Source organism: Mus pahari, chromosome 12 (genome assembly GCF_900095145.1).
Source record: "Mus pahari chromosome 12, PAHARI_EIJ_v1.1, whole genome shotgun sequence".
In the NCBI taxonomy this organism is placed as follows: Eukaryota; Metazoa; Chordata; class Mammalia; order Rodentia; family Muridae; genus Mus; species Mus pahari.
The window spans coordinates 7475660-7486244 of NC_034601.1; the positions used below are offsets into that span (position 1 = coordinate 7475660).

The window sequence follows — 10585 nt, forward strand, 5'->3', positions numbered from 1 at the left end:
AGTGCTGGGATTAAAGGCATGCGCCACCATGCCTGGCGCATCACCAGCTTTTTAAGAGAAGGGTTGGGAGGGAGCCTGTGGGTCAGGGCAGCCTGGGAACGAGGAGGGGAATTTGGTATGTGTTGCAGTATGTGTTAATAGGGAACTAGATTCCGAATTGCCTTTAGGGACAGAGAAGGTCTGTAGAGACTCTTCCTGACCAACAGAAACCTGTCTCACAGATTCTGAGGAGCTCTGCTTTCAGGGCTTTGCCTATCCACTTGCAGCCCTTGTGTTTATTTATTTAGTTGACCTGGTCAGAGTGCAGCATGAGCTGATCCCAGACCGTCATTTTGGGGAACCCGCTTTAGACCTAACAGCAACAGTCTGTGACTCCAGTTCCAGGGAATCTGACACTTTCTGGCCTCTGTGGGTACTGTATGCATATGGTGCACAGACATGCACACAGGCAAAAGACCCACACACGTAAGCTTTTTAAAAAGTTTAAATTACATAATTTGATTTTCTCCCTCTCCCCCTCTCCTTACTTGATGTAGTAGTAGGTGTGATGTTGATCTGTTGAGCTTCCTTATGCTCTCAGTTAGTATGAGTGTATAATCTGTGAGAAGATCAGAAGGTCAAGGCCATCCTGAGCTCTGTACAGCATTCTCTACCAGCCTGGGACACTTTACACCCTGTCTCAAACAAAGAAGTAAAAAAATCAAAAACTCCTGATAAAACCAAAAATCTACACCCTTCTTTGTCTACAGAATCAAACCAAAACAAGACCCCAAGGTGATGGTCAGTTGAGCTACACAAAGCACATTAGTGCTTCCCTGCCTCACTCTCCCAAGTGCTGGGGTTATAGTGTACTGTAGCTGCCTTCTGGTAGTTTGTGGGTTCTTCTTTTTTCCACCCTTCTCTACACCATTTCTTCCATCCTTTCAACCTCCTCACACTAGATAGTAGAGAAGGATAGAGAGGTGAGGTGGTAATTTTAGCTACATTGCTTTGGCTCCCAGCAGGTCACAAGCCACCCACCCAGGAGCTAGCTGGATTCATGAATGGAGCGCACACACACACACACACACACACACACCAGTTAATACCTTTGGTTAGCTCAACGGCTGGGCACTTCTAAACCTTCCCCTGTTACCCCAGGCCCAATTGGGGAAATGGCCAATGGTCAAATTCTCATGTGGCTGGTTGGCTTTCTCTCCTGTAGCTCCTATGTCCAAGTCATGGTGATTTTCTGTCTCTTTTCCTCTCTCCCGTGTTCTATCCCATGGAACTCTAACGGTTCCACCCCGTCTCCCTTTGCCCAGCCATTGGTCACTGACATCTTTATTGATTGACCAAAAACCAGCTGAGGACAAGGATCGTCAATGTTTGGACATACTGGTTCCTGATTAAATCCAAACATTAAAACCAATCTCCAACACAGAGGAAAGGAATGAGATCCCTTAATAAAGTCAGGGATCTGAAAGGGGCCATGTTATCTAGTTAGACTACTTCCTGCTGATCAGGGCCAATGAGTTCCTTGGGGCAAGTTTGGTCTTAGCAGTCAGGATATCTACTTTCTTCTTGTTGTTGTTTCTTTTCTGCACACAACTCCCTAACAAACTTTGATCAACAGCAACCAGCAACAACCCACAGCAACCAACATCCAACCACCAACAACCCACCAACACATGACCTCACTTCTCAGGGCCCCAGCATTTATATACCCTCTGAAAAGTTCCCAGAATTCCAGACATCACACAGTTGCAGAAACTATGTGCAGCTGGCAAAATCACACTTCTGCTAGAGCACGAGGCAAATCACAGTCATAGCCACACACCTGGGATTAAAGTGACAACAGATTTTTGTAATATTTCTGTGTTTTTTAATTAAACCAAAATTTCCAAATTGTGATTACAGTGTATACCATCATGGTTGGCTACAAACCACCCTTTGTAAAAAGGGCCTTCCTCCTCATCTTCCTGCTCTGCTCCACAATCCTGAGCTGAGCCTTCTGCCTTCTTGCAGGGTGACATGACTGATGTCTGTGCTCTTGCAGACTGTAAGCTCTAAGAGGACATGATAACCATTTCTTTTAAAAATTTTATTTACTTTATGTATATGAGTACATTGTTGCTGTCTTCAAACACACCAGAAGAGGGCATCAGATTTCATTTCCCATGTGGTTTCTGGGAATTGAACTCAGGAACTTATGAAGAGCGGCCAGTGCTCTCAACCACCAAACCATCTCTTCAGCCCCCAGCATGATAACCATTTGTTGACAATTTGCCCTTGTGGTGAACACAGTACCTACTTTCAGGAGACACTCAGCAAGCTCTCGTAAACGAGTACTTGAGGGGTCCTTTCTGAGCTCTGTGGTCCTGATTTTAGCCCCATCTAGGCCTGGAGACTTGAGGGACCCAGATGCTGTAGTATTTCTGGAGGCCCTGTCATGCAGCTGTATTCTTTCTCCATAGGACAGTGGATGGGAACGCCTGCCTCCCCCAGGTACATGGCTGGGCTCCACTGCAGGTGCTTCATGGAGATGCTGATGCTGACACTGATGTCCTCTTCCCTGTCAGTGGAGTGGGCTCCTATGGTGCAGCAGGTGGGTACTTCCTGTCTTCTCCAGTAAGAGCTTCTGTTCCAAGAACAAGATGAGGTTTTTGAGTTATCTGAACAGGTAGGAGCTAGGAGATTTGGGGCTCAGGGCAAGGATGGCTTGTGGACATTCAAAATTAAGAAGTAGCTTAAAGATTTCCTCTAGAACTGGAGTGTACAGATAGATGCTCTGGCAGGATGCCTTGGTGTACTGGATGGCTTTGTGTGTCAACTTGACACAGGCTGGAGTTATCACAGAGAAAGGAGTTTCAGTTAGGGAAGTGCCTCCATGAGATCCACCTGTGGGGCATTTTCTCAATTAGTGATCAACCAGGGAGGGCCCATTGTGGGTGGGACCATCTCTGGGCTGGTAGTCTTTGGTTCTATGAGAAAGCAAGCTGAGCAAGCCAGGGGAAGCAAGGCAGTAAGAAACATCCCTCCATGGCCTCTGCATCAGCTCCTGCTTCTTGACCTGCTTGAGTTCCAGTTCTGACTTCCTTTAGTGATGAACAGTGGTTTGGAAGTGTAAGCTGAATAAATCCTTTCCTCCCCAACTTGGTTCTTGGTCATGATGTTTGCGCAGGAATAGAAACCCTGACTAAGACACTTGGGGTAAACTGGTTGGCAAAACCCTAGGAGGTTCACATGCTTGCCCCCAACAGTTTGTTACTAAACTTGGTCACATCAAAGTTAACCATAACTACTATTTTGCACCTTAGGAGATGGAAGAAGCCACTTGAACTTTGTACAGGCCCCACCCAGCACCTGTGCTTCTCTTTCCATGTGTGCTTCTCTTTCCGTATGTGCTTCTCATTTGGTGATGGCTTCAGAGATGTGCAGCTAATCTGAGAGCATTCCTCAGTTCACCTGCAGCCTGCGGTCTTTTAACTTATTTCCCTTGGGACTAACATTCTTACTTTCTTTGTCCTTACTTCTAGCTCCACTTGTTAAGTTGAGGAGTATATTAGCTTGTTTTCTCTTGCTTTGAGGAACACAACGACCAAAAGCAACTTATAAAAGAATGAGTTTATTTTGACTTCTAGTTCCAGAGGGTTAAGAGACCATCACAGTGGGAGGCATGGCAGCAGGTATACATAACAATCAGAAGGAAGCTGAGAGCTCCCATCATCCACCTGAAACAAGGTACAGAGAGAGCAAACTGGTACTAGTGTAAGGCTTTCTGTTCTGAAAGCCCACCCCAGTGATGTCCTTCCTCCAGTGAGGCCGCACACCCCTAAACTTCCAAGCAGCATCGCCACTGAGGACCAAGTGTTCATTAAATGCCTGCAGCTATGGGTGACATGTCTCATTACACAGAATGGCAGTCACATACTGCTGTGATCTCAGGTGGTAGACTTTGGAGCCCTCTGGGAAGGCGTCTTTACTCCTGACAGTCAAGATTCTGTGGGAGCTGACGGGGACTGCATCATGTGCCCAGCCAACTGTAGGGTCACATGACATTCAGATGAGCTCATGGGTTCTTTGTTCAGCCTTTATCTGTTCTGCTGTGTACACAGTGCTAGGCCATGGCGGGGGCTGAAGGGAAATCCCACCTGAGGCCTTCCTCCATTTTCGTAGTTTTATTTTTTATTTTAATTAATTTTTTTTCTTGAGACTGGGTTTCATTGTGTAGATTAGCTGGCCTAGATCCTACTATGTAGACCAGGCTAACTTCAGACTCACAGAGACCCACCTGCCTTTGCCTCCTGAGTGCTAGGATTAATGTAACACTCTGGAATAACAGCATGGGCTCTTAACCACTCACCCAGCCATCTCTTTAGCTCCTTTTAAAATTACATTTACTTGCTTATGTATTTTGAGTATGAGTGTGTGACGATGTGTCACTGTGCGTTTGTGGAGTCCAGAGGACAACTTTCGGGAGTCACTTCTTTCTTTCCAGCAGGTGGATTCTGGGGGGTTCACATTGGGGTCTTCAGGCTTGGCAGCAAATGCCTTTATATTCTGAGCTATCTTGTCAGCCTTGTAGTTTTTATTTTGAGATGATGTTTCACTAAGGCTACTCATGTTGCCTTTCAACTGAAAGCTGTCTACTTGCCCCAGCCTCTCAAGTGGCTGGGATTACAGTTTATGCTACCAGTCATGGCTTGGGTCTGTTTTTTAAATTACTGGTGTGAAGGAGAAATGTACAGAATGTGTCTTCCGAATGCTTCCATATCCTGTCTGTTACTTCTTGCCTGTGCTGTTGCAAACTTGCTCCTCAACGAGCCTGCACTGGCTCCTTTTGCCTGTGTTTCTGTCTGTTCTTCTTTTATCAGCCAGAGCAGATATGGAGAATAGTCAAATGTCATCCTTCCCATGCTCTGGCCCTCCCTCTGCACCTCTCCCTGTGCTGTTACATTAAGCAGCCTCCAAGCAGTGCCAGCCTTACTCCTTGTTCACAATGCCCCTGCCCTGTATCCCCCTGCTTCTGCTTCTCTAGCTCGCTCCCCCACCTTCTGTACCCGAGGTCATCCCTCAGGTTGTAGCTTAGATGTCACCTTAAAAAAATTTTTTTTAATATATTTTTTTCTTTTTGAGACATGGCCTTGCTATATATCCCTGGCTGGCCTGGAACTCATAATGTAGACCAGGCTGGCCTTAACTTGTGGCAATCCTCCTGCCTCTATCTTCTGAGTTATGGAACTAGAACACATAGCTTTCTTGACAAATAACACTTTTTTAAAAATGCCCCCCCTTTTTTAACTGCACCTTATTGTACACGTCAGGCTTCATGTCCCGCACGGTGTTACCCTGAAAAGCTGCCTTCATTGTTCTGATGGAGATATTGTGTATAACTAGACAGTGCCTGTCCTTTCTAGTCTGTGAGGTTCACAAATACAAGACCATGCCTGTCTTCCAGTGTAAATGAGTTTGACACTGGTCAGTTCTGAGCCCTCAGTTGGCATCATAAGTAAACTCCTACTGAGTGGATGAGTGGATGTTGCAGATGGTGGAGAGATGCTGCAGGGCAAGGATGCATAGTGTTGGGAGAGTGGTACCCACATAGGACGCAGGGCAGAGAGAGGCAGGAGAGCCAGGAGGTCAGAGGGGCAAACATGTACTTCAGTGAGCCTGCCTGCTGAAGTGAGGAGGGCTCAGCTCAGTGCTGAGTAGCTGCTTCCCTTACCAACTCCATGATTCTGGTAAGTCAGCTAATCCCTTGGGATCTGTTTCTTCATCTGTGAAGTTAAGATAATACAGACTTGGGGTAGAACCCAGTGATAGAGCATTTCCCAGCTCCTGTGTTCTATCCCATCACCATACATATAATAAAAGATGCCAGTGGCTGTTCATGTTCTTTGTGCCAGTGCATCTGGCCCACCACAGTGTGTGTGTATGTATGTCTGCCAGTAACACAGAGGGGCCAAGTCAGTGCTGCATCTGGAATGACCTTTACTCCAGCCATGCATGGTGTTGGACTCAGATGTGGCTGAGTTTCAGCACTGAGGATTACTGAGCTGAGGGAGCCTCCTGCTGAAGGATCCTTAGATCCTTCTGACCTAACCAGAAATTAGCCCATGAGCCGAGTGAGGGGAATTTAGTGTCACTGGAGATTTTGGATATTGTGTTTGTCAGTTTCTGTTACTGTAACAAACAATACTGGGACAATCAACTTACAGGGAGGAAAGGTTTATTTTGGCTCATAAACTCAGAGATCTCATTCCATGTTCAGTTGCCACATTGTCTTGGCTTGTGGTGAGGCCGAGCATCATGTTTGGGAATGCAAGATGGAGGAAACGGTGTACCGCATGGTGGCCAGGAAATGCAGGGCGCTAGGAAGGGGCCTGGGTCCCACTCTCTGATTCTTCAAGGCCATATCCTCCAGTGAACCAGGTCCTGCCTCTTAGCGTCCTACTGTGGCACCACGAACTAGGGATTAAACATGGGCCTTTGCCAGGAGCTGTAAGCTTAACAGATATGCCTGGCTCTGTGGTGGGTGGAGGGCAGGTGCCTCTGAGCTGAGAGTCCAGAAATAAGGCCCAGGGGTTTTGAAAGTGCAGGTGGCTGCTGGGCCCAGGGAGGTCTCAGTAGAACTTCCTGACCAGCCAGGATGTAGGGCTGAGGTTTCAGCTGAATGAGGGAGTTTGAGAGTTGTCATTTTGAGAGGTAAAAGAATACACTGGACTTTGTAGGGTTACCCAGAGGCACAGGGGCCAAAGAGCCATTGGTGGTTCACATATGTAATCCCTGGCCTCAGGAGGCAGAGGCAAGGGCTGTTATAAATTTGAGGCCAGCCCAAGCTACAGAGTGAAATCTTGTCTCAAAACCACAACAATATAAAATTTAATTATGTCAAATAGTTGGTAAAATGTTACACGACAGGCCAGACAAGTCTGATAGGCACATGTCTGAAATTCCAGCAGTCAGAAGGCAGAGGCAAGAAAAGCTTGAGTCAGAGGCCAGCCAAACAGAGCAGAGCAAAGCACAACAAAGCAAGGCATAGAGAGGCTGGGTGGCTGGCCTGCAGGAGAGGAGCAGGGTCCTGCACGGTAGCCAGCAGCATCTGTACCCATCAGCCTCACTGCAGCAAGGGCAGGAGAGGCAGTCATGTGATTTCCCAGCTGAAGCCTAACAGTCCCAGGATGGAAACCAGGCTCGTCATGCCATTGGGTTACTGGAGCCAGCAGGTGCTGATTGGGATGTGCAGTCAAAGGTGAGGAGGGCTTTGTCTTCTCCAGGCTCACATCCCTTAAGCCTAGCAGAGGCCCAGAGGGTTGCTCTGTCCCTGTGGCTCCTTTGCCTGACTCAAGAGTTTCATGAATGAGCAAGGGTTGTTCAGTCTGCGTGATCCAGTCTTCCTGAACATTTAGCCTCAGGTCTGTGGGTCTGCACTTTTTTTCTCTGAAGAAGGCCTGAGCATCAGCTCTGCATCTGCATCAGCATCTGCAGCAATCAGTAACATTCTTTGTCTCTTCTTGAGATTCACGGCCTCACTTCCTTTCCCAAATCTTAGTGACTTTTGGCTTAGTAGAAAGCATCAGACTTCTCTAATGATGAGGTGCTGCTGCCCTCTAGTGTCTACTACAAGCAGGAGTGATTCATTTATCAAAAACCCTGATTCTGCTGTGGGCCCTAGATTATGGACTTGCTTCACAGTTTTGTTTTGTTTTAAATAAAAAAGGCACATGCAGCAACTAATGACGAGTCTCAATGATGCCCGCTCAAAAGAAATGGGTGGCAGATGAAGCCTGTATGTGGGTCGGAAGAGTTTAAAGGTAGCGAATAGGCCAGCTGAGCACATGGTAAGGAGAAATGGAGTTGAAAATAAAGCCTCATTCTCTCTGCGTGACTTCTGCAGATGCCCCTGTGGGAAGTCTGGAGAATGGAACAGGAACAGAGGACCACATAATCCCAGAGCCTGGCCTTCGGTACAGGTCGGTATCAGGACACCAAGCCCGTCAGTGGATTGGGACGTGCTCTCTGCCTTGTATTCTCATTTGAAGATAGGTGGTACCTGTTGGAGTTGAAGACTGAGGCCTAATCTCACTTTTGCGCTCAGGTCGAAGCTGTGGGTGGGGGTCACGGGTGACCATTCACCCAGACAAACTGCTTTATGATACAGCATCCGAGCTGGGCAACCCCTCAGTGGTAGAGTGCATGTACAACATGCAAAAAGCTCAGGGTTCCATTCTCCGCACAAAGGAGAGGCAGCAGCCATCAAACCTCATTTGCATTCCCTGTCTTTGGTAGCGCTCTTCAGCCTTACTGAGTACTTCCGCCCCAGCCTTCCTAGTTAAAGTTTGTTAGTAGTTGTTGGTGCTTATCAGCCCTAGTGTGAAGGGATGTTTAGGCCATGGGGAAAGAGGTACTAGCTGTTAAGTAGTGCATTGCTTGGCAGCTTGTAAGTGCAGAAGGCTTTTCTCTTTCACAGTAAAAAAGGAAGAAAAAATGAACAGAAAACCAAGTTACCAGTGTCCCTGTTGCTCGCAGGGAACATTGCCCTGGTTTCTGAACATCACCTCATCTCTGTTGCTCTTATTTCCTCCTCTCTCTTCACAATTTTAATTTGGTGTCTTGAAGTTAGCCATCTGTGTGCTTGACTTAGCTTCAAGGTAAGGGGGTCCTTGCTGCCCCACACCATGCTTGGTGTTTTGTCACCCAGAACAGACAGGATTCTGAAAATGATACACCATGAAGGGCCTGGTACCACTGAGCCCAGTCTCATAAAGGATGGTGTCCCTGCACCCTTCTGGGACCCTGACTCCTTTCTTCTTGTGTTTTGGAGCCTTTTCCAAATGCAACAGTGGTCAAGGAATTCGAGCCCTGGCCTCGGGGTCTCCTGCTGCTTACGGACAAGCCAGTGCTATTGTTCACATTAGAAACTGATTGTAGATATGCACACAGTCCAGTCTCCTGCAGTCATTATGCTCTCTAAGCCTCTCTGGGCACCAGCCCTGCTTACGGGGACGCTAGAACCTGTTGCCATGACGCTTCTATATCCACTGATCAATGAATAGCCTGGTTCTGCGTGTGTCCTCGTTTAAAGGCATCTTGTTTAGAATCTACCAGGGATGTAGCTCAGCTGTAGGAGCATTCTTGCGTAGCATGCATAGAGCTCTGGGTTTGATCCCCAGCACCATATAAAACTGGGTATGGTGCTTGGGAAGCGAAGGCAGAAGGATCAGAAGTTCAAAATCATCTTTGGTCACATAGAAAATTCCAGCCTGGGATCCATGAGAGACTATCAGAAACAAACACTGTTGACTCGTTGACATCGGACACTGATATTCCATGCTTGTCTGAGTGAAGCTTATATAATATGCAGGGCCCTTGTACTAGGAACATGGACCTGGAGACTATTCTAACTAGGGAAAGTGACAATACAAACTGTAAGAATGTGACAAAATAGACCACTGAAAGGACGTGTGTTCACAGCTACACGAGTTGGAAGAGGAAGGCAGTGGTTTCTTGTCTGACCCCAGCTGCAAACATGCCCACGGAGTGACTCTAACTCTTCCCTCATGAGTGAGTGGCTTATAGAGGGTGTTTGGATTGGTTTTGGAGTTACCAGTAAATTTCAGACATCTGCTGGGGCAGCTGCATTGTTTTTCCAGTAGATTCCTGGGGAGACATTTTGCCTGCGAGTGTTGTGAACACTGAAGCTGTGTTTTGGGATGAGTGTAACTTCCTTCTGTCTACTTCCTCCCAGTAGGGAAGCCAGTTCTCCAGGCCAAGGAAGTCCTCTGAGCAGCTTGCTTCCTTCTGCCTCAGTGCCTGAGTCCATGACAGTCCGTAAGTATTCTCCGAGGCCGGCGTGTGTGCCATCCTGTGCAGGTGTGGGCTCTGCAAGTGGGCATGGAGTTAGTGAGTGTTTACTTTCTGTGCACCTGATCGTGGTGTCACTGTACGCGTCCAGACTATGGCTGGATTGTGGCGCATGGGGGTGAATCTGCTGGAGGGTGCAAGGAACCTTCTGGGCCCTGTGGTTTCTAAGCTGCCTCCTGTGTGCAGCCAGAAGAAGACACTCTTCTGACTTTGTTGTGACTCCGGACAAATCCGTTTTGCTGGTGAGATAGTGGAATGCCCAGGAGGTGCAAATCATTCCAGCTCCAGCTCCAGCAGAAAGTCTTAGAGACAGCCATGAAGAGTGTGTGTGAATGGGCCATGTTATGCGTGCGTGTGAACGTGCATGCGTGCTCACACATGCACCCACACCAGCAATTGTTTAACAAGATAGATGCTCAATGACTAGGTCAGCAGTTGGGGTTGGGGCCGGTGCCCTGGCCAGGGTTGGCAGAGTGGGCTAGCGTGAGACTCCATGGTCACCAGAGGCCAGGGCCCTTCCTTTTCCTGACTAGCTGCTGCCTTCTGAGCTCTAGTCATCTCATTCCTACCCCTAATGGCAGGAGGGGGAGGGGCAGAGGCCAGGCTTTCTGTTTCCATATTATATTCAGAGATCAACACTTGGATAGTGTAAAAATTACACCTTTTTTCCTCATTAGCCTTTGGGTAAAAATTAGCATTTCCTTTTTTTTTTTTTTTTTTTTTTTTTTTTTTTTTTTTT

At 47.4% G+C, this 10585-nt stretch overlaps 1 protein-coding gene across 3 annotated transcripts in view; it reads left to right on the forward strand.

Annotated features, from left to right (window-relative positions):
• Positions 1–10585, forward strand: part of Snx29 (sorting nexin 29) — a 416575-nt gene that overhangs the window by 75400 nt on the left and 330590 nt on the right. For 2 of the 3 annotated variants that reach the window (XM_021209353.2, XM_021209354.2), the window contains 3 exons: positions 2457–2587; positions 7880–7955; positions 9734–9813. In XM_021209353.2, the coding sequence (XP_021065012.1) occupies positions 2457–2587; positions 7880–7955; positions 9734–9813 (287 nt within the window). Of the gene's footprint in view, positions 1–2456; positions 2588–7879; positions 7956–9730; positions 9814–10585 lie in introns of all 3 variants that reach the window. The other variant, XM_029544359.1, reaches the window with a different exon arrangement.